At 47.1% G+C, this 26,339-nt stretch overlaps 1 protein-coding gene across 2 annotated transcripts in view; it reads right to left on the bottom strand.

Moving 5' to 3' along the window:
- KIAA1549L (KIAA1549 like) overlaps nucleotides 1-26,339 on the bottom strand; it is a 274,267-nt gene that overhangs the window by 37,307 nt on the left and 210,621 nt on the right. For both annotated transcript variants that reach the window (XM_070564670.1, XM_070564669.1), the window contains exons 14-16: nucleotides 21,209-21,387; nucleotides 15,935-16,152; nucleotides 11,090-11,219 (exon numbers count right to left, since the gene is read on the bottom strand). In XM_070564670.1, coding sequence (XP_070420771.1) covers nucleotides 11,090-11,219; nucleotides 15,935-16,152; nucleotides 21,209-21,387 — 527 coding nt within the window. The remainder of the gene's footprint in view (nucleotides 1-11,089; nucleotides 11,220-15,934; nucleotides 16,153-21,208; nucleotides 21,388-26,339) is intronic.

Below are 26,339 nucleotides of genomic sequence, written 5' to 3' on the forward strand. Positions count from 1 at the left end.
AAGGGGCATCCCGCTACAGGGGTCTCCTTGATCAACATCCCTGAGCTCCCCAAGCATGGGTTCCTCTAGGCCCTTCCACTTGCTGTTCCTTCTGCCCAAAAGCTCTTCCCAGGGGTTGGCCTGGCTGGCTCCCTCATTTCAGGCCTCTGCTCAAAAGCCCCTTCTCCAGAGAGCCCTAACCCGGCCAACCTATGAAGAGCACCTCCTGTTATTCTCCATTGCCTTCCCTGCTTTATGTTCCTCCACAGCGTTTCTGACATCGAGCTGTTCATCCAGGTCCTCAGGCATTGATGACCTGCCCCCCTTCTGGAACAGAAGCCCCGTGAGGGCAGGGACTTTCTTTGCTACGTTTCCTGCTGCCTCCAGAATGGCAAACAGTAGGACTTTAATAAATACTTGTTGAATGAATGAACGGAAATTCATCTTAAAAGAGAGGCTGGAGAATTTCTGCTCACAAGTCTTCATCAGTAAAAGACATTTCCATGTGTCTAAAATGAATGAGACGATCTATTTAGAATGGAGGTGAAGAGGAGAGATGAAGGGCTCCGAAGGCTGTTTATTCCAGCCTTTCTTGAGTCATGAGCTCCAAAGTAGATAGATGTCTTACAAGCCCACACTGTCCAGGACACACAAGTGTGTGCAACATCACTTTGCCTCACCCAGCACTTCACTTCTGGAACACAAGAATTTGAAGGCTCTCTCTAGAATTCACCCCAAGGCCCAGATTACAACTCAGCGCAGATCACAGCTCTATCCAGCATGGAGAACAGATTCTGAAAAGAATCTGCACCTTCACAGCAAGGGCCCAAAGATCAAGTCGGGGTTTCAGCAAGATACATTTCTGGGTCATCTGGTCATGACGCATTGATCTGGCTCCATGTCCATTTTTCTCTCCACCAAACAGGGTCCTTTGCACAACACAAACAAGGCTGCCTCCCCCAATTAATGCCCGCCCTGCCTGTAGCAGCCCCACTGCAGGGGCTGCCTGCCACAGAGGAAGCAGAGACACGTTTACAAAGCTGCTTCTGGGAACCAGACTTCAGGAGTTTTCACGTCCCCTTGTGGGAGAAGATCACCAGGGTGTGGGGGCAAACTTCCTCCTGAGGCAAGATCTCAGAAGGGTCTCTGACAATAAAGCGAGACTGGTACCCACCAGAATAGGTAGGTAGGTATAGGTAGACGGCCTCAAAATAATGATGTGATGACTTCTCTTCTGAAACAGGTGTGCAAATGGAATTTTCTTAAATTTCAGCAAAATTTCAAATTTCACTCTGGTTGCCTTCCAAAGGATGACCCAGAATCACTTCAAAGCTACAGGGCTATGAACACAGGCTGCTGCTTCTGTGGTTTAGATGAGTAGAAAAGACATTATAGGGTGTCTCCTGGATTTCTACGCAAAGAGGGACAGCCTTTTTCTTGTTACTCTTCCAAAGAGTGTCCCATGGTTACACAGAGATGATGGGGACGAACAGCCAAGGACAAAAGAAGGTGCTTTGAGGCCCTCAGTAAATGGACCAATCTCAGCAGTACTCGCTGCTCCCAAAGCAAAACCTCTTCGTCCTGGAGCAGGAGTCTCGGGCAGCAGCTCCATCCTCTTGTCTTTCTCCCCTGTAACCGCTGCTTTCCAAAGAACAGTGGAAATTCAACCGCAGAGCCAGTCACCAGATCCCATTTACCGAGTGACAGCCACTGGCCCCCCTGTGTTTGGCAAAGTGTGACCTTACAGGTCACCTTTGGAAGTCTGGCCTGTGTTGGGGCCAGGGGGAAGGTCTTGGGCGCCCTTTACAAAGCCCTTCTCCAGCCCCATCATGCTGGAGAGAAACACCCTTTGAAGAATACAATCTTCTTGTTGGTGTGTAATAAAATTCATAGCAGTGAGGGCTGTCTGAAGTGCTGGAAAGGAAAAGAAACAGAAAAGAGCATCCCACTCTCCCTCACGGTGCCTGTCAGCCCTGATTGCAACAGCTCCCGTTCACAGGTGCTTTACCTGCACGAACTCGTTAATTCTCACAACAACCCCACAAGGCGGGGACCCTCGGTAGCCCCATTTTACAGATGGGGAAACTAAGCACAGACAGGTGAAGGAACTAGCTCAGATCCCCTGACTAGTAAGAAGCTGAGCTGCAATCTGAAGGCAGCCTGGCTCCAGAGGCCATGAGCATGACCATCACACAGCACTTCTTATGAACACCGAGAACAGCTTACGAGCCAGTCGATGAATTAAAAACACCTTTTAAAAAGGAATCAACCTGAACGTAAACACAGAAGAACGGCTTTTTCTCACGGGAAGCTATTCTGCTTCTGGTTGTTGAGGTGCGTCCTCAGCTGCTTTTCCTCATCTTCTCAGCAGAGCCGGCACTGCAGGCAGCGAGGAGGCTGCGAGCTGACACGGTTCCATGACAAGACAGGCTCTCCCCACCACTGACTCACATCTGCTCTTTCTCCTTTCAGCTCTTGAAAAACCCAGACTCACAAAATCCCTCTTTGCCACTGTCTGCCTCCCACACAACCTCTGACTACAGCCAGGATTTCCCAAGCTCGTGCGAACAGTGGTCACTGGCCCGTCACCTCCTGATCCTTCTCTTTATGGAGGGCCAACCAACAATGAAAGGCTGAAAATGGCGGAAGGAGTGACGGGGGTTTTGCTCCTTAAGAAGCCCAACTACGAGTATTCCTCAGGTAGCGGGTAGTGTGACAGCCTCAGCATACAGCCACTCCTCGCCTGTGTCTCAGCCAGGGGTCTAGAGGCACTAAGCTGCCCCAGCTCCATTGGTGAGGTCCCACTGGGTAAGTCAATCAGTGTAAGCCTCCCTACCCATCCCCATTGCTACAGTGACTGATATAGGGGTGGGCACTTGACCTATGGCGGCTCAGTTAGGGTAAAATCCACAAAGTTTGTTCCATGGTTGGGAAAAGAGAAATTCTCTGTTGCATTGGTCAACGCAGGATGCAGATGTGAGGGCTGAGGCCACTGCAGCCATTTCCCACCAGAGACCACCAACCTGTGCATGAAGGCGCTGTGTGGAGGAGGACAGTGCTGCATAATGCAGAGAAACGGACTGGAGCCCCAATAAACCCTGCCCGACATACTGCACCCAATACATTCCCTTAATGATTTCAGACAGTTTAAGTTAGGTTGGGTTTTCTGCTATTTTAGCTAAAGCACCCTATGATGATATATGACATCCTATGATAACCACCATTTAGTCTAAACTTCAGATATACATTTGTCTACAGTTTTGATAAGCCAGTCAAATCAAATGTTTACATGTCTCAGAGTTATAAATCTGCCCCGTATTTTCAAGTCTCAGCTCAGGAGTCACTTCTTTGGTCAACAAACTTGTTTGTTCATTTGCTCAACAAACAGAGACCCTGCATCTCCGAGTGCTGAGGTTTCCAGGATGAATACAACATGATTCTTGCCCTTGAGAAGTCGAATGGGGGAAACCACACAGGTAAACCCACAGATGGAAGACAGGGAGTGAGGGCTTTGATGGAGCAAGTCCCAGGTGCCACCGGAACACAAAGGACAGGCATCTAAGGTAGACTCAAGGGATGAGATCGAGGAAAAGATTCTGGGGGAGACATGTTTTTTTTCTAAAGATTTTATTTTTCTCCTTTTTCTCCCAAAGCCCCCCGGTACATAGTTGTGTATTTTTAGTTGTGCGTCCTTCTAGTTGTGGCATGTGGGATGCTACCTCAGCTTGGCTTGATGAGCCATGCCATGTCCGCACCCAGGATCCGAACCAGCGAACCCTCAGGCTGCCAAAGTGGAGCGCAAGAACTTAACTTACTCTGCCACTGGCCAGCCCGTTGGGGAGACATGTTTAAACTGAGTTCTGAAAGCACTGCCTGGATAAGTGGCTCTCAACTAGGAGCAGGTTTTCCCCCACGGGACATTTGGCAATGTCTGGAGACATTTTGGGTTGTCACAACTGGAAGGTGCTGCTGGTTGCTAGTGGGTAGAGGCCAGGGATGCTGCTAAACATCCTACAATACACAGGACAGCCCTCCATACAAAGAATTATCCAGCCCCAAACGCCAACAGTGCTGAGGGTGAGAAACCTTGGCCTACGTGGAACAGGTGGGAAGGGAGGGATGAGCACGTGCAAAGACACAGAGATCTGAAACCCCATGACAAGTCTGGGAAGGGTGTGTAGGCTGGAGCCATGGGTGGATTAAGGAGTAGTGTGCATCAGCTAGAAGGGCTTTCCCAGGCCAGCCAGAGCAGATGAGTCCTGAGCCAGAAGCTCAGAGTTTGAGTCTTATCCCCAAAGCCAGGGGGAACTACTGAAGGATTTTAAACAAGGGTGTGTGTTTTACAATGATTCCTCGGGCAGCTGTTTGGCATCTTCAGCAGTGGTGAATAATGGGGACTAGGTGGGCAGCGGCTAAGAGACAGACAGCAACAGACCTTCAGGAGGACTCCCTGCTCCCATGCCAGTTCGCTGGCACAGCATGTTGCACGTGTCTCTACCTGTCTCCTCCACTAGCCTGGAGAAGCACCTGGGGCAAGCACTAGAGCTAACCCATCTCTCTCTTCTCCAGAAAGCATCACACAGGTGGTACAGTGGACTCCCATGTGGGGCTTGGATGGCATTAGATGCCAGCAGAGAAGGTAAAGGTCACGTAGAGTAAAACCTTTGAAGATCCCTTAAATTGTCCAAGTAGTATAGCATACGTGGCCCATGTATACAACCTTGTGGAATAATGTATAAAAAGAAATATATAATCTGAAATGTACAATATGAGCAAAAGATGCAAAAGCTAATTTTTTACAATATTTAAATGATTTTTTCCTTTGTCTTTCAGAGTCTGTATAGCTGACACACATGATGCAATGGTTGCGCTCAGCAAATGTTTGCCAGAGGAAATGAAATGCGAAGCAATTCCCAAGGACTGTTCTCACTTTTCCACTTGCCTCCAGCTCCTACAGGGGTTCAGAGGCTACAGGCGGGCCCAGGAGCGCCACGGTTGGGAGGAACCAGTGTGGCGTGGACACTGTGCTGTGCTGCTCAGGACTGTGGGACTTATTCTGCCCTCACTGGGCACACTGTGAGCTGCTAGCCCTGAGCTGTCAACTAGGAATTGCCCTTGCTCTCCTGGGCATTGGCGGGAGTTGGCAATGCCAATTCTCTCGCTGGCAACTGTCCTTGGCTAAAGAGAGCTGCTTCCCCCCAGGACACCCAGTGACTGGTCAATGCTGGAGTACAGAAGCCCAGGTGCTTCACACAATCTGGGGACAACTCCCAGGGGCTGCGTGAGCTACAGGGCTCCCCGTGGGGTCAGCTGAGGCGTGGTAGTATCTGCACCATAGCCCAACTTTTAGCTCTGCCCAACCCTTCCTTTCCCCTGCAGACGTCCATCCCAAGAGCATGCTGGGGACCACAGCATGCAACAAGTGGCTACCTAGTCAAGAAGCTAGGAGGTCTCAATGTCCAGGAGAAGCAGGAGAGCAGGTAGGTGCCAAGAACAGGAGCAGGCAGTGTCCAGAGCGCAGGGAATCAGAGAGAATGAGCAGGCAGATGGCACTAGAGCCTCACAATGGAAGGGAGTCGTCTGTCTCCTGCCCACTGGGCAACTGACTGCAGGGGAGGGAAGTCCTGGGCCTGCAGGGATGCCTGGCTCCCAGTGAAGTCACTAGGCCATCCTGAAACCTGGCGTGCTCCTCCCAAACCTGCCAAGAGTCCACCTCCTGTCCCCCACTTGCCATGTGGCCTCCATCTTTGGGATTCACAAGTATCTTTCTGGGCAGCCACCAGCCTGGTGAGATGTGGATTAACCAAAGGCTCCCTTCACCACCCAATCCTCAACCTCAATCAGGGAGCCTGATTTCCCATGATCAGACAACTCCCTAGAATTAAAAGCCCCTATGAAAATACAATGTGCTATAAATTAACTTCGGATAACACATCAAGCCAGGGTTAATAGCTTAAACTAGCTGGCAGAGGTAGGAGAAAGAAATGGAGGGCTGAGATGGTGACACCAGGTGAGACAGTTCTAGGTAGGAGGCTAAGGGGGTGATGGTGGTGGGGCGGGATCCACACAAGAGCACCCAGCACCACAGCAGGTTGCCTCTGAGGTGTAGGACAAAATCCCAAAATCCAAACATTTGCTTCCCAGTGAAACCAAGAGTTGGCTGGACCTTACCTGGGACCATCATGCAGTGCCAGGGCATTCCCGTGCCTTCCTTGGTCTCCCACAATTATGCTGAAGCCATAAGATGCTCGGGGAGGGGCAGGAAGTGGGGGAGCAGGAGGGACTCTCACTAATAATATAGGATTTGCAAATTTACGTAGAGGGCCCAGACTTGCTATCACAGGCAGTCGGGGGCTTTCCAGGCCGTATTTCATTCTCCTGCAAATCGAACCCATCGAAACAACCATTCTGAGTCTTTGGCCTCCTTCCAGTAACCACTGCTCACCTTGAACAAAGGCAGCTGGCCGAGAGAGGCCAGCAAACAAATACCCCATTACACAACAAGCCAGGCTTCGGCAGGGGCGGGGCTGCGCTGGGAGCGATGCTTCAGCCTCCCCTTTGCTGACTGTCCTCCACTAGTTCCCCGTCTGCTTCTCAGATGCTTCCTGCCTGGGAATCCTCTCATCCTGCTTTTACCTGGTGCCCGGGGTGGGGTGGTGGGCCGGGACTGGCAGCCTCTCTGCAGCGCGCATGCCGCGGTGCCCAGGCTGCCTGGCTAACACACGCTTCCCGGCCCTCCAGGAGGCAGCGACTGCGCACAAGACCTAGGCTCTGTCAGTCAGATACCCTAGTGTGCACTCTGCACCGAAGAAGTGAGGCAGGCCTGTCCTCCTGCTCCTCGGCAGTTCCAGCTGCTCCCCGACATTCCTGCCGGGACAGAGCGGCAGCCCCTCCTCCGGCCGGCCCTGCGGTTTGGTTCTGTCTTTCCTGGAAAACTCCTCCAGCACCCCGATGATTTGGGGAGCACCTCATTCATTGGAGTCATTTTTCATCTGTTTAAAATGGCTTGATGTTTTGCTTCTGGCAGCGGAGTCTCGCCTGATACAGTTCCGTTTCAGTGGATCTGCTTATCCTTCTCAGTTGTAAAATGACTTGGTTTCCACCAATATTTGCTACCATTTCCCGGAAGAAGAGTGCCCCTGGAGCGAGAACTGATGACTGTGCCGGCTACAGCAGGCCTCCCCCTCGCCTCTTCTGAGATGCATCAATGCATCAGTAAGCCTTCAGAACATTTTCAAGCCCAGTGGCCACATTGAGGGTCTACCATGCATGCTGCCCATGCATTCATGTACATGCATGCATGCATGCGGGGTGGAAGCTTGGACAAGGCGCTGGAGAGAAGCCTAGGGGAGCAGCTCACCCAGGCCTCTGCTTTTGAGAGGTCAGCACTCATTTTCAAAATCATAATTCAAACAATCCCTTTCAGAGTCTCCGCCACAGCCAAGGCACAAGCTGACCCGGTTCCTGGAGCAGACTTGTAAACGCCAAACACGAATCAAGGCTGAGGAGGAACGTCTTTATTTCTGAGGAATGGCTTGATTATTACTTGCCCTTTGAGGGCAAAGTCTGACCCATTATACACACATGGGGTTGATAATTGGGCTGATATAGGAAAAATTCCATAAAGACATGGGTCTTTATTTTGCCTGAGACTTCATATTTGGGGCATTTTCTTTTCCCTTCCTCACTGTTTCATTATCTTCTGTATGACTTTCATTCGGAAAATAACATTTTAAAAATACTTTGAGGGGCTGGCCTCGTGGCCAAGCGGTTAAGTTCGTGCGCTCCGCTTCAGCGGCCCAGGGTTTCGCCGGTTTGGATCCTGGGCGCGGACATGGCACCGCTTATCAGGCCATGCTGAGGCGGCGTCCCACATAGCACAAACAGAAGGACCCACAACTAGAATATACAACTATGTACTGGGGGACTTTGGGGAGAAGAAAAGAAGAAAAAAAGAAGATTGGCAACAGACGTTAGCTCAGGGCCAATCTTTAAAAAAAAACAAAAAACTTTGAAATAGACATATTTTTGCTTTTAAATATTAGGCTGACATATCTTTTCTACCCACTTTATGCACTGGGAGGGATTAATCTCAACACTAAAGTGAGTTTAATGACATGGTCTGGTCTTACAGGAGTGATCAATTTTGGACACCTTTCTAAAATCACGCCTTCTTCCAAAAGGGCTGCCTCTTCCCAGGAAACTACCACCCATGTAAGCCACAGCCACTGCCAGGAGCGTGTGAGTCCGTCAGCTGTCAGAGTGACCAAAAGGTTGAGAATTGTTGCTGCAAACACAGTGATTCCCAAACCCTGTGGAGCTAAGAGCCTCTCTTCTGCGGGCCCTGACACCTCCTCTCCCGAAGCAATCCCGGCTGCCGTCAGTCCTGGGCTAAGAGTGGGCTGTGGAGCGTGTGCCCCTTTGCTTATTTACTCATTCATTTATTTTTACATGCAGGCTTTTCTGTTGAGACTCTGAAACAGTCAACTTGTGAAAAATTCACGATTACATCAATCTCCCAATGCCTCTGTTTCTACCATATCACAGAGCAGTTCCCCCGGGGGCTTCCGTAGTCTGGCAGAAATGACTGGAAATTTTGGCCTGGCTTCAAGATCCCCAGACCCAGTAGGAAGAATGACATGTTTCCAATGGAGTGACCTATTCACTGCTGGGCTAATGGGTTCTTTTGCCAGGAGTGCCTGGGCATTTTTGGAAAATCAAGAGTTGAGAAAATAAATGTGTTGTTTAAAACTATGACTCTCTTCTTTCTCTACCGTATCTGTTGGTCCATATTTTCCTTCTGTGAGATTTCCACGCAAGAAATCTTGTGAGACCTGACATATAGCCTCTCTGAGAGACCAGAAATACAGGACACGTATTACGTTATGTGAAGACAGATGTATAGTGGTGGGTGCACTGGAGTCAGGGAGTCAAATTACGTAACTGCTCTGTGCCTTGGTTTTCTCATCTATACAATGAGCATAATGAGAGGACCTACCAACTGGTGACTATGCAAATTCAATTCGACAACACACATAACAAAACCAGAACAGGACCTCGTCTATAGTGTGCAGTCAGTAAATGACAGCTACTTGTCACGTGACTAGAATAAAAGGCACAGGAAGAGACACAGGAAGCAATTTCATTCTTACAGTCAACAGCCTAAAGTCTTAAAATTGTTCCCAAGATGATCATCTTCTCTTAAGGAAACTCCTATTTGCTTATGTTTTTAAGATCGTGTGCACTTCTCAAAGGAAAGTATATTTAAAGAAAATCTATTAGAATGAAGTAGGCTCCCCCTAAAGTAATCTGTAATTAGAATATTTATACACGTCTGTGAGAGGTGAGCAACCTCCTTTTAGAAACCCTCTCTCTCCTTCTACTGTTCAGGGTGATTTACTAACACAACATTCCAAAAGTGGTGAGTGAGTATGACAAGTCATGGCATGGTTAAAAAAATCTGCAATGTGCCCTTTTCAAGACTAATAGGGAAAACTGTGGCCTATTTCCTCAAACTGTAAAAACATCTGTGCCTAGAATCTCACAAGAAATCTATTCATACCAATCTTGAAATAAATTAAGAATCTCATCATACCTCAGGTATGCCGGAGCAGAAGAGAAAGTTCCCCAAACTACAAGCATCCGGGAAGAATATTCACTAGTGGTGGAGAGATTAATCAGAAAACTCAAACGCCTGATTTTTAACCACAGGCCGATTATCAAATTGATGACCGAGTTTGGTATAAGAAATATTTCTATGAGGAAAAAAATTAACATTGAATAATTTCACCTGGAGGAAAAAAAATTTGCCCAAAGCATCTCAAATTTTATAAAACTAAACTATCAAATTGTTTTATATGAAAAAGGAAAAAGAAATAAAAGATAAGGCTATTACCACCAACACAATCAAGTTTAAATGAAAGGAAGGTAATTAGAAATTCAAATTAGGTAGAGTCTCTCTGTTTTTAATTGGACCATTAAAAATCCCACTTTAAGCTTTTGTGGCAAACAATGACCAATCCTTAGGGGGAAAAACATCTCCTTGCTTCCAATTAGCATAGTATAGCAAAGAAACTGGCTGTCATTCAAATTACAACCTCAGAAATTATAACAAAAGTTTATCCAGACATGTTCAAATCATAACTCTTGTTACAAAAATGTTTTTATTTGTAATTAGAGAAACATTTTAGGAGAATGGGAAAGAAACTTTTTGTTTTTTGTGAGGAAGATTGGCCCTCAGCTAACATCTGTTGCCAATCTTCCTCTATTTTACATGGGATGCTGCCACAGCGTGGTTTGACGAGTGGTGCGTAGGTCTGCACCGGGGATCTGAACTTGCGAGCCCTGGGCCGCCAAAGTGGAACACGTGACCTTAACCACTAGGCCACCAGGCTGGCCCCGGAAAGAAACATTTTTCATAAAACCTAAATGTATATTCAAGACCATTTGAAATTCTGGGGCAGGGTAAGCATTATGGACACCTCGGCATAGTATCCTTCATGGGTGCAGCTACATGTGACAGGATGTAAACAACTTTGCAGGAGGCACCAAATCGTAACTCATCATTTGGGGACGTCTGGTGGGTTTAGAAGAGTCTTGTGGTTTAGAGGCATCGCTGCACGTTAAGCGTGTGCTTCATCATGTGAAATCACCGAATCGCTCTGTGGGACATCTCATTGTTTCCATGGCATATTGAGGAGTTATGAAACCAGGAACAAATCCAACTTCTCAACATTGCTATGGATTGAAAAGAAGCCTGCGTTCTAAGGCATTCTAACCCACAGCCATGGTTCCTACTGAGCTTCTAAGGACAGACGGAAAAAAATTAAGGATATTTAGAATCGCTGTTGAGTTTCAGGTCAATAATGTACTATTCATAAAATGGTTCCATTTAGAAATCAAGATCCTTTTAGCAATAATTTGTCACTCTGACAATTCCAAGTAGTCTTACTCTGCAAAACAGGTAATCAGGAATAATAAAATAGAAAACACTTTAGCGCATTCTTAAATTCCACAAATATATAGTAAACTGAAACACTGTGGGATGCTCTATCCCTTTGCTTTCGGGGGAAAGCAAAGCTGGCATTCACCTTGGCCACCAGGGACTTACGTCGTATCCGCTGTTCCGGATCCCACGCCGGGGTCGCTCCCGAGTCACCAGAAGGTCCATCTCCGTTTCCCCCGGACTCGGGCTGTTCAGAGACTGCCGGCTTCGGGAGACAGAGTTCTTCATCTGTTGCCTGAAGAAAATTCAACAACTGTTACGATGCAGCAATGCCCTGACAGATGGAATTCTCCACTGATCCAAACTGCAAGCAGCCAATGAGGGATTTGGGTTTGCCGTGCAAATCTCAGAATTGATGGCATTGTTCCCCGCCATCAGGGACCACGGAAATAGTGGAATAAAGATTTTTTTCTTTCCAGATGCTGTAACCATTTGGCTGAATTGTAAATGCTCTTTTCATATGGAAAGTAGGTAACCATAATCAATTGCAACCCTGAACCTCATCTAAAGTTCTGCTGACGGCAAGGCCAGGGGTTCTCCTTTGACCCCCTAAGACAGCTAACATTGGAGGAACAAACTTGCTCTTGTCGACTATTGACTCGGCAGCCTCCGGTACCTTGTAATCTTCCTGATTTCCCACAGAGGGTTCCAGGATGTGTTAATAAGCCCTGTGGCCAATGAGCAGCTTAATACTGTGGCTGCTCACAGACTTTCTCTTCTACCTTCACCACAGTGGATTCACTTCCGGGCTAAGAAGCCACAAACCAAGAGGCAATTTGGGGCTCATCTGTTATTCTGTCCACTCATCCGTTCATCCATCCTTTGATCCATCCAATATCGATTGCGTGCCTACTATGCACCAAGCACTGTGGAGGATGACAAGGACCCACAGTGAGCAGGAGAGACATGGCCCTGCTCTCCTGGAGCTCACATCCTAGTGAGGGAGACAGACAAGTATGTGAGAATTTCAGAGAGTGATAAGTGATATGAAGAAAAAGAGATATGACAGAGGTGACGAGGATGGGGGATGACTTTAGATCAGCAGTATAAGCTTCCTTTAGGAATGGAGCGCAACCTTGTGAGAGAGTCTGTTCTGAGTGATTCACACTTCAAGCCAGACCCCAAAGAATTCTCACCCTTGACCTAATTACAAATCATTTTTTGAAAAAGCAGACTGCACAGCTGTCCTGAGGTTGCCAATTAGCCCATTTAGAAAAGATTTATTAATAAAGGTGGTGGGGGAGTAAACACTAGGATTAGCAATTGACATCTAAGTAGGTTATTTTGGAAGTACCAGAAATACAACAGTGAGACTGTGAGACTGTGTAAGCCCTTTCAAGAATCATGACTGTGGGTGAGAGCTTAGATCCTGGAGTGCACGCCTGTCTCCTTGTCCATCAGAGACAACGTTCCATCAGGATGCAAAGCTCAAAGTCTGCTGTTTAACGTGGATCTCAACTGACCAACATGTGCCTGGTGTGCAAGCAACCACTTAGAAATAAATCAAGCTCTCAGGTAGAGAAATTACGTATTTTAATCAGAGTTCCATTAGGTATATTCATTTCTTGTTGGCATTTTGCTATATTCTTTAAAACTTAATAAATTTTAAAACTTTCAAATTTGAAAAGTAAGTTTTTTACCCCTGAAAATATTGCTGGGTAGATAATGACAAATTTTATTTGGGCTTTTAGGGGCTTTTTACTCCCACTATAGGTTAAGAAAGCAGTTCCCAAACTGTGTTCTGTGGAACCCTAGGGTTCCATAAAGATGGAATGGAGCCACTGAGAAGGAGGAAGAGGCCTCGCTTCCACGAGAGCAACTTTGTCTTTATGAGTTATGGCCGTAGGCTGGGCTCTCCAGTTTACTTGGGAGAGGGTTCCAGGATGCATAAGTTGGGAAGTGGGAAACTGAGGGAGGGAACGAAAGGAGGCCAATAAAGGGTGTGCTACAGAGCAGAGTAGTGTTTGGGGACATATGGCTCAAACTCACTGGAGGAGTACGGCAGACAGGTGTTTTCCCATGTAATGGTCTGATTTTATGAAGATACAGCAAGACAAATAATCAGGAGACGCCCGCCAACAAAAAGAAAGCGTGTTATACTCACAGATCCTGAGAGGAAGGGAGGCACCATGCCACAGAGCCACGAGGGAAGCAGCAGGTTGGTCACCAGGCAGTGGGAGCAAGGGGGAAATGTGGGCAAGAGGCTTTATTGTGGTTTCCGTGGGAAGGAATGGGCAGGGCATGGTCAGCAGGCTTGGGATTGGGTTGTAGGAGAATTTCGCAGACTCTGGGGCACAGGGCCGTCCCTAGTTGTCTGGTACCTGGCCCTCAGGTAGTTAGGGCAGGGGGACGAGGGCCCAGAGTGTGAGAGCCCATGTAAAGGAAGTGGCTGGGGTTTGGCGCTGGCCTGTTTGGGTCCCATATGAAAGGTGCACTTGCAGGGGAGCCCTTTACTGTCTCTAGGAACTGGTGGCCCAGTCCTGGGAGGGACAGCTTCCTCGGGGTCAGCGAGGCCCCAGACATCAAATCATCAAACAGGGAATCTAGAAAATGTGATTATTACACAGCACAGCTTACACCTCGAAGCTCTCTCGTGGGGTGTTTATCCATCAGTTCCCATCTGTCACTGACTGAGGCTGCTCCAGAACGTCAAGCACCTGACAATTCTGCTCAGGGGCCACCAGGAAAAAGCCCTCAAGGCGGAGTCAGAGATGTCTGCAGCAAGCAGGACGCTGCTGCCCGCCACAGGAGCTGTGGGAGCGGAGGGTCCAGGCAGCCTCTGACAGTGTCGGCCTTTATATTATATACTTTGTGTTTCTAGGTAAGAGTTGATAACATAAAAACAGGGGTGTTCTTCTGACCCTCAAGAAAAAATCTGTGAAAACTCTTAAAACATATGGGGATAAGTCAACATTTGGAATCTAAACTTTGTCTTTGATTTAATTTAGGTCTCAGGGGAAATTCTGGTTACTGATGCCAACTCTGGACCAGAGAATGATGCCCTCACGTGTGCCTTGCGGTGCAAGGTCACCGAGAGCAGAAGCTCTGGAGAGTCGAACTGGTGGCAGCACACAGCAGGCAAGTCTCTCTCCCCTGAGCTCACAGGTGGGCGCGGCAGCAGCCTCCGCAGCACTGACAAGAACAGCACCTCAGCGCTCACTGCCTCCTGCCACACTCCTTCTCTGTTAATCCTCCTCTCCACCCCACCTCCGCTGATCTGGCCTCCATTCCTACGCCCACCTCATCTGGTTTGTGGGTATCCGTATTTTTCCATTAACTGATCAAAAAAAATTTTAATATTATTTTTGGTGCTTTAGAGTCATTCAGTCATTTCTTCAACAGATATTTACTGAGAATGGACTACACACTCACAGCATCAGCAGGCTGTCAGAGGGCCTTAAGAATCTGGCCCGAAGATATGCCCAGCTGTGGAGACGCGTCTCTACAGGAAAAGCCTGTGCTCATTCTCCTTACAGAAAGACTTAACTAAAATTTTTATTTATTTCTCCAATAACTTCCAAGCTGCACGTGATCTCTGACCCATTTTCCGAGTGTCAGCAGGGAACCTGGGAAAACAAGTCCCCTCATCAGTCTATGAAAGACCAACCCTGACGTGAAGAGCCAAAAGCTCAGAGGAAAAGCACCAGAATGCCCAGCCTCCCAGAAATCCCAATCTTTTCTTCTCTTTTTTCCACAGTTATCAACTTGGTGACACATACATTGTGACCCCTGTCACAGGGTGACGTTAGATCAACAGCTTGCCACACCCACCAGGCCTCATCAGAAGCATGGCAAATGAAGCGCTGGGTGCAATTCCCCCTTCTCTCTATTGAAAATAAATTATGTCCATTCATAAAGTTTAGCCCCATCTCCTGGTTTGACTTTGTGGCTTCCATCCACACCTGTCACATAGTCATTATTGCTTTTAATAAATCCCCACTCGGGCCAGGAACTGTCCTGTTTCTCCCCATGTGCGTAGGGCGCCTCTGCCAGGGCTGCGGGGCAGAGTGCTAGCAGGCTCAGAGCCAAGGGGCTGTCACCAAGGAGAATGTGTATCTAAAGAGATGGTCTCAAACCATGAAAATGCTTCTGAGCAAGTGCTTCGGGGTGGGGAGGAAAAGAAGGAAGACGGGCACATCTAGCTTTGCTAACCGCTACCCCTTCACCCGGAAGGTGAGGTCACTCTGCTTAGTTAGCAACAAAGCTTCAAGGATGCCAATTCAAACCACGGGGCTGAGCCCCCGTTTTAGACTGTCACAGCCCATCACATTTCAAACACCCATTGCACTTGTGAGTAACAAACTTTTGGGGTGGTTATCTTTCTCTCCCATCAGACCTTAAGTTCCACAAGAGCAGTGACTGGGCTGTGATGTCCACCGTCAACGTCGACCGAGTTGAATTCGTGAATGAGAAGTAGCACAGGTGACTGTGCGAGCACCAGCACGGCACACATGCCTGACACGGAGTGGGCGATGGTAAACGTCGGCTCAACGAGCACAGCTACAGCAATGGACCCGCACGGAGCCCAGCAGGCCTTGGGGGAGCCCTCGCTGGAGCGGACTGAGAAGGGGAGGTGGCACACTGGCATTCCTGTGCAAGAGCCACTGAATAACTGAATCCTACCATGTCCCTTGATCTGGAAGTTGCATAACCAGGCAGGTGATAATTACATTTTTACCCAGCTCTGAAACAGCTACTGGTTTGAAAACATCGTTTAAGCTAAGGGACAATTATGGTTGTTTACCCAAGTATTTTTTTAACGGCTTCAATTTTTTTCTCTTCCAGACTCATGAGGGAGCACGGGCTCGCACAGACCAGCATGGTCCAGAGGAGCAGCCTGCGAAGATCAGCCCTGAGGTCACAGGAAAGGACGGGGACCGCATCACGGGTACACCTCCGCCACATGCTGCTAACGTACGGGACCCTCGGAGCACCCCTCGGAGACCGCACCTGCTTCTAGACTCAGCGAACGGGGCACAGAGGCCTGGGTCTGGGTCCAAAACGTGCTGGAGCTCCTTGGGGGCTTTCTCGTACATCTTCTTTCTCTCCGGCTGAGCTCTGCTCGTCTCCGCCAGCGGGAAGTCGTAGTAACCCTTCCTCTTGGCCTTGAGGCGCAGCTTGTTCCGATAGTGCTCGATGTCGGACTTCTGCTTCAGGGCTTTGTCCACCTGGGGAGAGAGAGAGGCTCAGGCCACCCCCGAACACGCACGCTGACAGTGGGAAGCTTGCACCAAGGGTCACAACTCCTGGAAAAGCCATCCTAGGCTTCACCCCGTCCTTGAGCCAGCCAGACCCACCTGTGCCCCCTTCCATGACCAGCCCACAACAGTGGGCCACAAACCGCGTGCAGCCCGGCCCTCCCTGAGTCAACTGAGACCTTCCATCAGGGCTTGCTTCCTGCTCGTCCACCTGAGTCTGCTCAGGCGGAGGCCTGACTCCACGCTTAGCTTTGTCGGGTGGGCCTTAATCCCGCCTAAACCCTTTCAGTTCTCCCATGTGGGAGCCTCTGACTTGGCAGGCCAGCTGGTTTTGGTGCCCCGACTCCAGCTCCAGCCCTGAGGAACCCCACGCCTCCGCTGGCTATTTAGCTGTGCCCAGCTGGTGAGACAGCCAGTTCCTGCAGAGGCTGAGTTGGGATTGATGGGGTGGGAAGGGGAGCCTCCAGACAGCCTGCTCCTGAGGTCTCTCCACTCTCTCACCTGCATTTGAGAGCTTATTTCTGTCAATCTCTAACTTTCTTGAGAGACAGGTAATTTTGAACCCTTGTATGGCCACTAATGGCAACCAGTTCTGGTTCTATAGGACAAAGCCAGTCTGGTCTGATAGAAAGGAACATGGCCAACATACCTGCTGGTCTGTCAAAGAAAGAAGCAGACGACTATGCTAAATAGATAAACAATGAGGATGCCACATCCACGAAGGGAGCTGCACAGTGAAATCTGCCTGCTACTTACTGGACGAGAGGGAGAAACACTACTGCTGTTTGTAATCAGCCGACTAGATTAACAGAACCATGTGTAGTGCTGTTATTATGTTTTCTTTAAAGTAATTTCCCGTAATTCATAAAAGAAAAATTCACCCAGTGGTAAGATATATATCAACCTACAGTATGAGGCCAAAGTTTCGCTAACACAAGGCTGCATCTTAGATGCTTTATTTTTACAGCATTGGGAGAAACATAAACTGGGGGACATCTTTTTTTCTAACTTTTTCAAAGAGCTCCCCAACCCGGGCCCTAATGATATTTTTAAGCTGATAGCATTTCGCAAGTCTTCATACTTCCCTCACTCTGCTTGCCATTGAGGAAACTAGCAGAGAAGAAGCTGGCATGACATCCTCTGAGCCAGGAATACCATTTCTGCAATCTCTCCCAAAGCAACATTCCAAGAGAGGTTCAAAGTGTGAGATGAAAGTTAACATCACCAGCAATCAGACATATCAGGATCGATCCCTTCCTGAGGCCGCGGCCACAAAAGGTCACACGGCTCCACAGTTACGCCAGAAACGTCAGCCTCGATCCAACCGCAAGGAAGCATCAGACAAGCCCGAACTGAGGGACATTCTCCATAGTCACTGTCAATCCTCTTCAAAAGAGTAATGATCATGAAAGACCAAGGAGGGTCACAAAGAATGACTAAGGGACTGTCCCAGCCTGGAGGAGACTCAGGAGACAAGAAAATGCCATGTGGGATCCAGGACTGGATCCTGGAACAGGAAAAGGACATTAGCAGGAAAACCAGTGAAATTCAAATTCGGTCTGTAGATCAGTCAGCGGTGTGGTACCAATGTCCACTTCTTGGGTTTGATCGTTATTCTCTGGTATTTAAGCTGGTAACTTAGGGGTAGCGAGGTGAAGAGCATATGGGAACTCTTCTATTGCTGCAACCCTTCTGCAAGTCTAAACTTCTTTCAAAATAAAAAGTTTTTAAAAGTAACGTGAAATTATTCATTGTAGTGTTATTTATAATAGCCAAAACCAAAACTAAAACCAAGAAACACCTGGAAGGTTTGAACAACGGGAGATTAGTTTTCCAATCAATGGTATCCCTACTCAACCACGTCATTGACAACGACCTTCAGAAAGACAAGAACACACCAATGCTTCCAACACAAGATGTAAGCCTGCATATGATGAGATTCTCAATACACGTGGGTTTGATCAAGAGCTTGAAGAGAAGGTGCAAAAACCAGATGATGTGTTAGGGTAGTGAAATTAGAGTGAGCTTTCCCTTAACGTCTGCACTTTCTATGTTGTTATTATGCTTTCTTTAAAATAATCTTTCAAAGAATTTTCCTGAACTCATAAAAGGAAAATTCATGGCTTCAGGGGTGCTTCTTAAACAAGCCACCCCTAAGGGAAGAGGGAAGAAAACTGTAAGATAATCCACCCTAAACGCCACAAAGCAGCAAGAGACAGAGAGCAGGTGGCACTCTTCTCCAACCCAAATGCCAGCAAGGGCCACTGCTCAACTACCGGCATGTGGCGAGCACCCACTCCCGACAGGGAAAACGCTTGTCTCTTCTCCTTCTGTGACAGGGTGGCAGGCCTGGCAAAAAAGGGAGTGGTATGTTGAATTTAGCCAAGATCTGGGATCTGTCCCCAAGACATTCCTATCACCAAACTGGGATGAAAAGACCCAGGCACAGCAGCCATCATCTGAGTCTGTGCTGGCAGAGGGTCCTATCCAGAGCAGTTACTAGTGCATGAGTGACAACACCAGAGGCCTCTAATCACTGGGTTGGCATGTCTGGTGGCAGAATTGTGCCTAAGGAAAGATTCAGTGGGTGTGATAACAGGTTCCCAAATTATACAGCCAAGCAGCATCAAGTCCATGATGAATGAATCCTTGCTCATTGACTGACTAATTGATAATAACAAGAACGTGTACACAATAAGTGTGCTAGGCGCTGTTCTAAGTCTTTTATGTATATTACCTCACTTGAGCCTCACAATAGCCCATTTTACAGATGGGAGTACTGAGCACAGAGAAATGAACTAACCTGCCCCAAATCACACCAACAGGAAGTAGAAGAGCTGGGATTCAAATCCTGGCAGCATGGCTGAGAGTCCATACTCTTTTAAGCACATTGATATTTTTCTTTTCTTTGTTTTTTTGGGGGGATGATAATTTATCGGACTAAACATAAGATAAAAAATTCTCATCAGTGGGGGCTGGCCCTGTGGCCAAGTGGTTAAGTTAGCGCGCTCCGCTGCAGGCGGCCCAGTGTTTCGTTGGTTCGAATCCTGGGCAGGGACATGGCGCTGCTCACCAGGCCGCGCTGAGGCAGCATCCCACATGCCACAACTAGAAGGACCCACAATGAACAACATACAACTATGTACCGGGGGGCTTTGGGGAGAAAAAGGAAACAAATAAAAATCTTTAAAAAAAAAAAAAATTCTCATCAGCATTAAATACCCTATAAAATTCTCTCGAAGTATTTGAAAGCCTTTCTCAAACTAAGAAGAAGTACATTTGAAAAGAAGTTCTCTTTTTTCTCTTGCCATGGACTATGGAGTTCTAAAAACACCAATAAAAACACAATTTTGATATGCATTCATATCAAAATAAGACTTTTAGTTTGGACTATATCTACACTGCCTTTAAGGGTATGTTATACCTCAATAAGAGAACAAAATCTGCCCTTGTGAGTGTAAAGCCACCTCTCCAGCTGAAAGACCACAACAAAAAGTATATTTAAAATTTGGGCATGTTAATCACTATGATTTGATTAGCAACTCAACTTTTTTTAACTTAGGTATAAGTGGCACATAACATTATATTAGTTTCGGTGTACGACGCAAGGATTCGATATTTGTGCACACTGAGAAATGACGACCACAGTAAGTCTAGGTACCACCTAGCACAACGCTGTTTTTCACTGATGGGTGACAGTAAGTCAGAGACGGGGAGAGAACACTGGACAGGGAGCTGGGGGGCCTGAACGTCATGCTGCCACCATACCTGTAGTGTGACTTTGAGCAAGCCACTTGACCCCTCTGGCTTCAGCTTCTTTGTCTGAAAAATGAGGAGTTTGGCACAGATGTGCTCTGTAAGTCTACAACCAGTGAAGTTCTTCTTAAGAACTGACGAACCTCAACCCGTCACACCTTTAGGCCAGTTCAGTCCTTTTGTCCAGAAAGAAGAGGAGCTTCCTGAATCAGGTTTGTAAAAGGCCTTCATCCAAGGCCTGGATGGGGGGATGAGGACAAGCCCCTCATGTCCGTTTACAATGGCCAGGTGTACAAGGCCATGGCATGTTCCTTGAGGTGTGGTGGGAAAAGACTTTAAAACTATGGAATTCTCCCACCCATTGCAGGTAGCGATAGCAGAGTATAAACAAATGAAATGAACAATCGACACGACAGCTCGACAAGAGAGAAAAACTCAAGTAAGTATGTGTGTGCACACACATGCAATGCAAGTGTTCACGTGCGGGTTCCATATGCATGTTCTTAAAGGTTCACAAACATCTTCAGCCCAGCGACCATTCTGAAGATGGAGGAATGGCAGATAAGTGTTACCCAACTTGCTCTCCTGCTCTCCTGTAACTGCCACTATCTATCTATCTACCCATCTATCTATCCATCCATCCATCCATCCTTCTGCTTTTCTTTGGTGAAATCATCATTCTCCAGTGTATGCTACAAATTTTTTTCACACTCTTAGGAGAATTGATTAACATCATGATATTCACTGATATCCTCCTGGAAGCAGACAAAGGGCTATTTCAAGCCAGCAAAAAGGAGCAAAGTCATTTGAAAGCTCATATAGTGGGCTACGTCCCTGTCCCCATGACAGTATCTTCTCTAGTTCCCCATCAGTTCCAGCCCCTCCCATGCCCACAACTGACAATCCATAATGAACAGTTTAAGAGTGGTATCAAGAAAGGCAGACAGCTGTGCTTGTGACAGGACGGGGAGGTAGAATTTCTGATACTTCCCTTCATAACCATTGTTTTTAAAAAGCCCCCTCTGGGCTCTCTAACAAAGGTGAAAAAATGCCCCCAAAGCATCATCCAACAAACTCGCTTAGGGCGACCTGTGTTCTGACTCATTCCACGAAGGCCTGCTCATGCAGAGGTGAGAATGACCGCTGCACCCTCTACTCTGGAGCCCTCTGGACCGCCCTGCCCCGGTGTTCCCAGGGGCTGCTCCTCAGTCCAGAGTCCCCGAGGTCTGGCTGCACCGGCTCCCCCCGCCCTGGGGCCTCCGGCGCTCACCTCCCCATTGAGGACTGCTGCCTCCTGGTTCCTGTCCGAAGAGGGGTGCACCACAGGGAGGGCTGTGGGCTTTATAGCGATGAGCTGCACAGATCCAGAAGACGTGTCAAAGGGCTCGGCAGCCGCCTTGCCGGAGTTGTCAAAAAGAACTGCTCCTTCCTCTTCATCGCTTGCTGGCACTAAAGCACGAGAGAAACACACGGATTGTATGGTCACAGGGGAGCCGCACGACCACGGGGAGATTTACGTAAGGCTCACAGCCCAGGTCAGTACTTCACTCAAAATGACCTCAGGAACAGCAGTGTCTGGTTCTGTGCTAGGACTCACTGTTGGCGAATTTCTTTTAAATTTAAGATCAAACTATTCATCCCTCCATTGCATGATCAATGAGTAAGAAAGAATTTTAAAGGTTTGAATTTAAACAGTAAAAACCATTTTTTCCAAACTGACAAAATGCTTTCGAAAAAAATAAATTTTTTCTCTATGTTTGAGTTGGAGATGGGAAAGGCGCAATTTGGCCAAACTCGGCAACCATTCTTAAAATACGGGAATCAACAGAATAGCGGCATTCAGTTCAGTCTCTGCCACCACAGCTACTCATTTTTGCGTGATGTTGAGGTAACAAGTCTTCCCTGCTCAACTCGCCACAGGAAGTGCTGCTGACACTTGATTCTTTTTCTTTCTAAAGGCTGCTTCTCCAGTGAGTTGGGTTTTGGTTTCTTTCATTTGTCTAAAACAAAAGAAAGCTAAGAAATAACACCCAGAGAAATGAATTTAGCTGCAGACAACTCCCCTAACCGAAGAGAGTGATTTCCACCTACACTCTTTTAGACGAATTCTCCTCAGACAGATCGTTCGGCTGTGGGCGCTGAAAGACACCGGCCCGCCTTGCGCTCCATCACTCAGCAGACGGAAGTGCCAGGGCCAGTGGTGTCTTGCTGATTTACTTGTTCTTAAAGCACAGTCCCATTAAGTGACTATAAGAGTGACAGCTTGTTGAGCACAGCTCGGTGAGAGAGAAATTAAGCCTGTTCAAACAACTAACCCAGTAGGCAATTTAGGAGCAAAATAGGTGTTATATAGAAAATGAATGGAATAGAAGTATACTCATCTTTCCTCCTGTCTGCTCAAAAGATTGGGATTTCTTTAAATTATCAAGAAACACATAGTTTGTATCATTCTGTCACTTATCATAAAGATTATCAGAAGATTTGTCAAATTAAGCCGAGTAAATTGTTATCATACAAAGTGGCTAAAACACCTCAGAGTCTATCAATGGGTTACAATTAGAGTATTTTTTTGTTCTGTGGTCTTATTTGCAAATAGCAGGCCACCAAGCAGCCAGTGACAGAGGAGAATCTCTATTCAGACATGTTAAGCAGATGCACATATCTTCCTAGAGTGGAGTTTTGCTGGGTAACGCTCACCTGGCCCCCAGTATCTCCCACCTGACATCTGCTATGAAAGCCACCTACAGTAGCCGCCTCCAAGATGGCCCCCAGTATCAGTAACTCTTCCTGCTGTTCACAGCCACAATGAATGGGACTGACCTGTGTAACCAACAGGACATTGCAAAAATGTCAGTGTGTTACTTCCAAGGCTGGGTCTTAAAAAAAAATTGGCAACAGACATTAGTTTAGGGTGAATCTTCCTCAGCAAAACAAAAATGAAAACAAACATCATGGCTTCTAGATTGCACTTTCTTAGATTACTTACTCAGGGGAAAGCCAGCTGCCATGTTATGAGGACACTCAAGCAGCCGTATGGAGGGGTCCCTGGGGCAAGAAACTGAGACTCCTGCCAACAGCTATGTGAGTGAGCCACCTTGTAAGAGGGTTCTGTAGGACCGGTCAAGCCTCTAGACAACTACAGCCCAGGCCAACATCTTCTTCTTCTTCTTCTTCCTCTTTTTTTGTGGGTAAGATTGGCCCTGAGCCAAAATCTGTTGCCAATCTTCCTCATTTTTTGCTTGAGGAAGACTGTCCCTGAGCTAGTCCTCCTGTATTTTGTATGTGGGATGCTGCCACAGCATGGCTTGATGAGTGGTGTGTAGGTCCATGCCCAGGATCCAAACCTGCAAACCCCAGGCAGCTGAAGCAGAGCATATAAACTTAACCATTACACTACCGGGCCAGCCCCAGGCCAACATCTTGACTGAGATCTCATGAGATACTCTTCAGCCAGAACCACTCACTAAGCCACTCCTGAATTGCTGACCCACAGACATTCTGTGAGATAATAAATGCAGGCTGTCATTTTGGTTGCTAGGTTTTTGGGTAATTTGTTACACAGTGATAAGTAACCCGTACACCTCCTGAACAGCGTGCCTCATCCGCGCTTCCACGCTTGTCCTCCCACCCCAAATCCACACTCCACCAGCAGCCAGGGTGCATCACCTTTTCTAAAGGTGACCGGATCACAGTACTCCTCCAATCAGAACCCTCTGAGGGCTTCACCTCTCTCAGAAGAAAACTAGAGTCTTTACCACTGCCGACAAGGTCCTGTGCGATCTGGACAGCCACCTTGCTGAGCTCACTTCCTGCCTCTCCCCTCATTCCCTCTGCTCCAGCTAGAACAGCCTCTTGAACGCACCAGTCTTGTTCCCACCTCCTTGACTGCTTCTGGGCTGTGACACCCTTCCCCTCACTCTGTGGACAGGGTAAGGGGGGCATAACTCTAATGGGACAGCAAAAGGACACCCTGGAAATTGTAGAAACTACAGTTCTTTTTCATCCTGACTCTCAAAAAAGTCATATTCAGATTTGCACAATAATTCCCACAGGATCGTTTAAGAGAAAAATAATTAGTTATCCTCCTCTCAAAAAAGACTGTATGGAAAAATATATTAAAGGTGTTACATTAAAATGTTGTGTGAGTCCAGCAGGTTCATGGGAATATTTAACATGTAATTAGTATCCAAAGACAAAAGCACGGGAGAATGCTGAAGGAAAGGGCCACAGTTAAGCTGAGGAAGCGTCTTAGGTCCATCATTACAGTCCATGCCACGAAACAACCATCCCATATCTAGTTGTGTCTTATCTGCATTTCTTTTTTTTACGTTTAAGAAGTGGTTTTATTTATTTTTTATTTTGGTATGAGGTATAATTGACTTAGAACATTATATTATTTTCAGGTGTATAACGTAATGATTCAATATTTATACATATTACGAAATGATCACCAGAAGTCTAGTTAATATCCATCACCACATATAGTTGCAAATTTGTTTCTTGTGATGAAAACTTGTAAGATCTACTCTCTTAGCAACTTTCAAATATGCAGCACAGTATTATTAACTGCAGCTGCCAGGCTGCACAGCATGTCAGTTTTAGCTTCTGTAAGCCAGCCTGGCAAGGGAGAGTTCATTTCTTCACATTTGACCTGGCACGGGGAGAAACCCCCCGTTTGAGGCAGAAAACGCTCTTAAACACAAGGCACTCTTTCTTTCTGGAATCTTTATTAAAGCTCAAAGACAAACAATCTACAACCAGAACCACTGCCCTCTGGTGTCGCCTATCGAGTAATGAGCAAGTCTTCACTCTGGGAAGGCAAAGAAAGAGTGAAAACGGAACTTGTTTCTCAGCTAATACCTTTGACAAGTCCTCAAGGGCTCCTGCTAAGAAAGAAGTAATTCGCTCCTGAAACTCTCTGCTTCTTGTCCTCCTGCCTCACCTGCCCCAGAGATGAGGCGCCAGCCCTGCCTAGACAGGAGCCCCGCCTGGGGTGCCTCCAGGACCGAGAGTGGTGGGTTTGCTCCTACAGGACTGAAGATGCAAACACAGATTATGTTCTCACCTTGAACTCAGTTTAAACTCTTTTCTGGAAAACACTCTTTCTAAGGTGACATTGGTTTTGGTTCAGAAGTTTGTGTCTGTATTTGGTTGAGAAAATGCCAGACTGTTTTGCTTTCAAAATCCTAGCTCTCACACCTATCTTTCCCACTTAGATTTAAACATCATCTTGAAACAGAGTCTAAAATCGCCTCACAGCCACAATAACGTATGAAGCCACTGAGCCACAAGGACCCACACCAGCCATGTTGCTAGGGACAGTGTCTTTTCCTTTTAAAGTTCTTATTTTCACAAAAGTGGAAAATTAGAAGCCACAGATACAAGAACCTGGTGACAAACAGGAACAGCTTTAGAACGACAGCCTGATGCACTAATTAGCTTATTAGTCAACCTCAGTAACCCTAACCTCTAGAATGGATACGGAGCCATAAAACAACAGTATCTGAATATTCCATAGCTGCAGAACAATCTATTCTCAGAGGCCACATCCACACAACGAAGTGCTTTTTGCAAGCTGACAGTGTGATGGAAACACACCTTTCAGTTTTCTCCACAATTCCATTGTTATTTTCTTCCTTCCTTCCTTTGGTTCATCTTCGATTTCAACAAAACACATTGTTGATTTTTTTTGTGAACTCTAACCGAGTACTATGACACAGTGGAGCCCTCTGATAAAAAGGACGAGTGTGGGCGCCACTGAAGGTCTGTCCCAGAATTCTGATGGGATTCAGCATCTGGTGAATTTTACATTAAACAAGTTGGTCCCATCATTTCTATCTGAAAAATTCAAACTGAAACGTCACTAAATGGGAACTTGTGGTGAAACAGAAGCAACTAACCCTGAAAACTCACTGGTTTTACTTTTGGCAAAAATAAAAGGCAATGAAGCACAGTAATCTGGAGAAAGGATGGCGTTTTAGCAAAACAAACACATTCAAACCTCAACCTGGCACAGTAATTGCATTTTATTCATGCACCCAGCTGTTGTTATTTCTGAACCTGATATTTAAATAATCAAAGTGACCTAAACAGAATAAGGAGGCGGGCAGAGACGGGGGAGGAACAAGAACGGGCAGGTCAGCGGGAACATTTAGAGCCGGCCAGTGTCTCACCAGCCCGCGCGTGGGGAGGGGGTCTGGGACTGGCTCTGCCCCCTCCTCTTCTAAAGATTATGTACGGGGGAAGAGGAAAGGCATCGTCTTGTAAACGTGTATTACTGACAGAGGAGTCTGTATATTGCACATTTTTAAGCAAGAAAAAGGGCACAGAACAATATGTGCATTGACCCCATTTTATAAAATAAAACAATGCAATACGACAAAAAACAAAGACGTGTGTGT

This window comes from Equus przewalskii, chromosome 11, assembly GCF_037783145.1.
Source record: "Equus przewalskii isolate Varuska chromosome 11, EquPr2, whole genome shotgun sequence".
Lineage (NCBI taxonomy): Eukaryota > Metazoa > Chordata > Mammalia > Perissodactyla > Equidae > Equus > Equus przewalskii.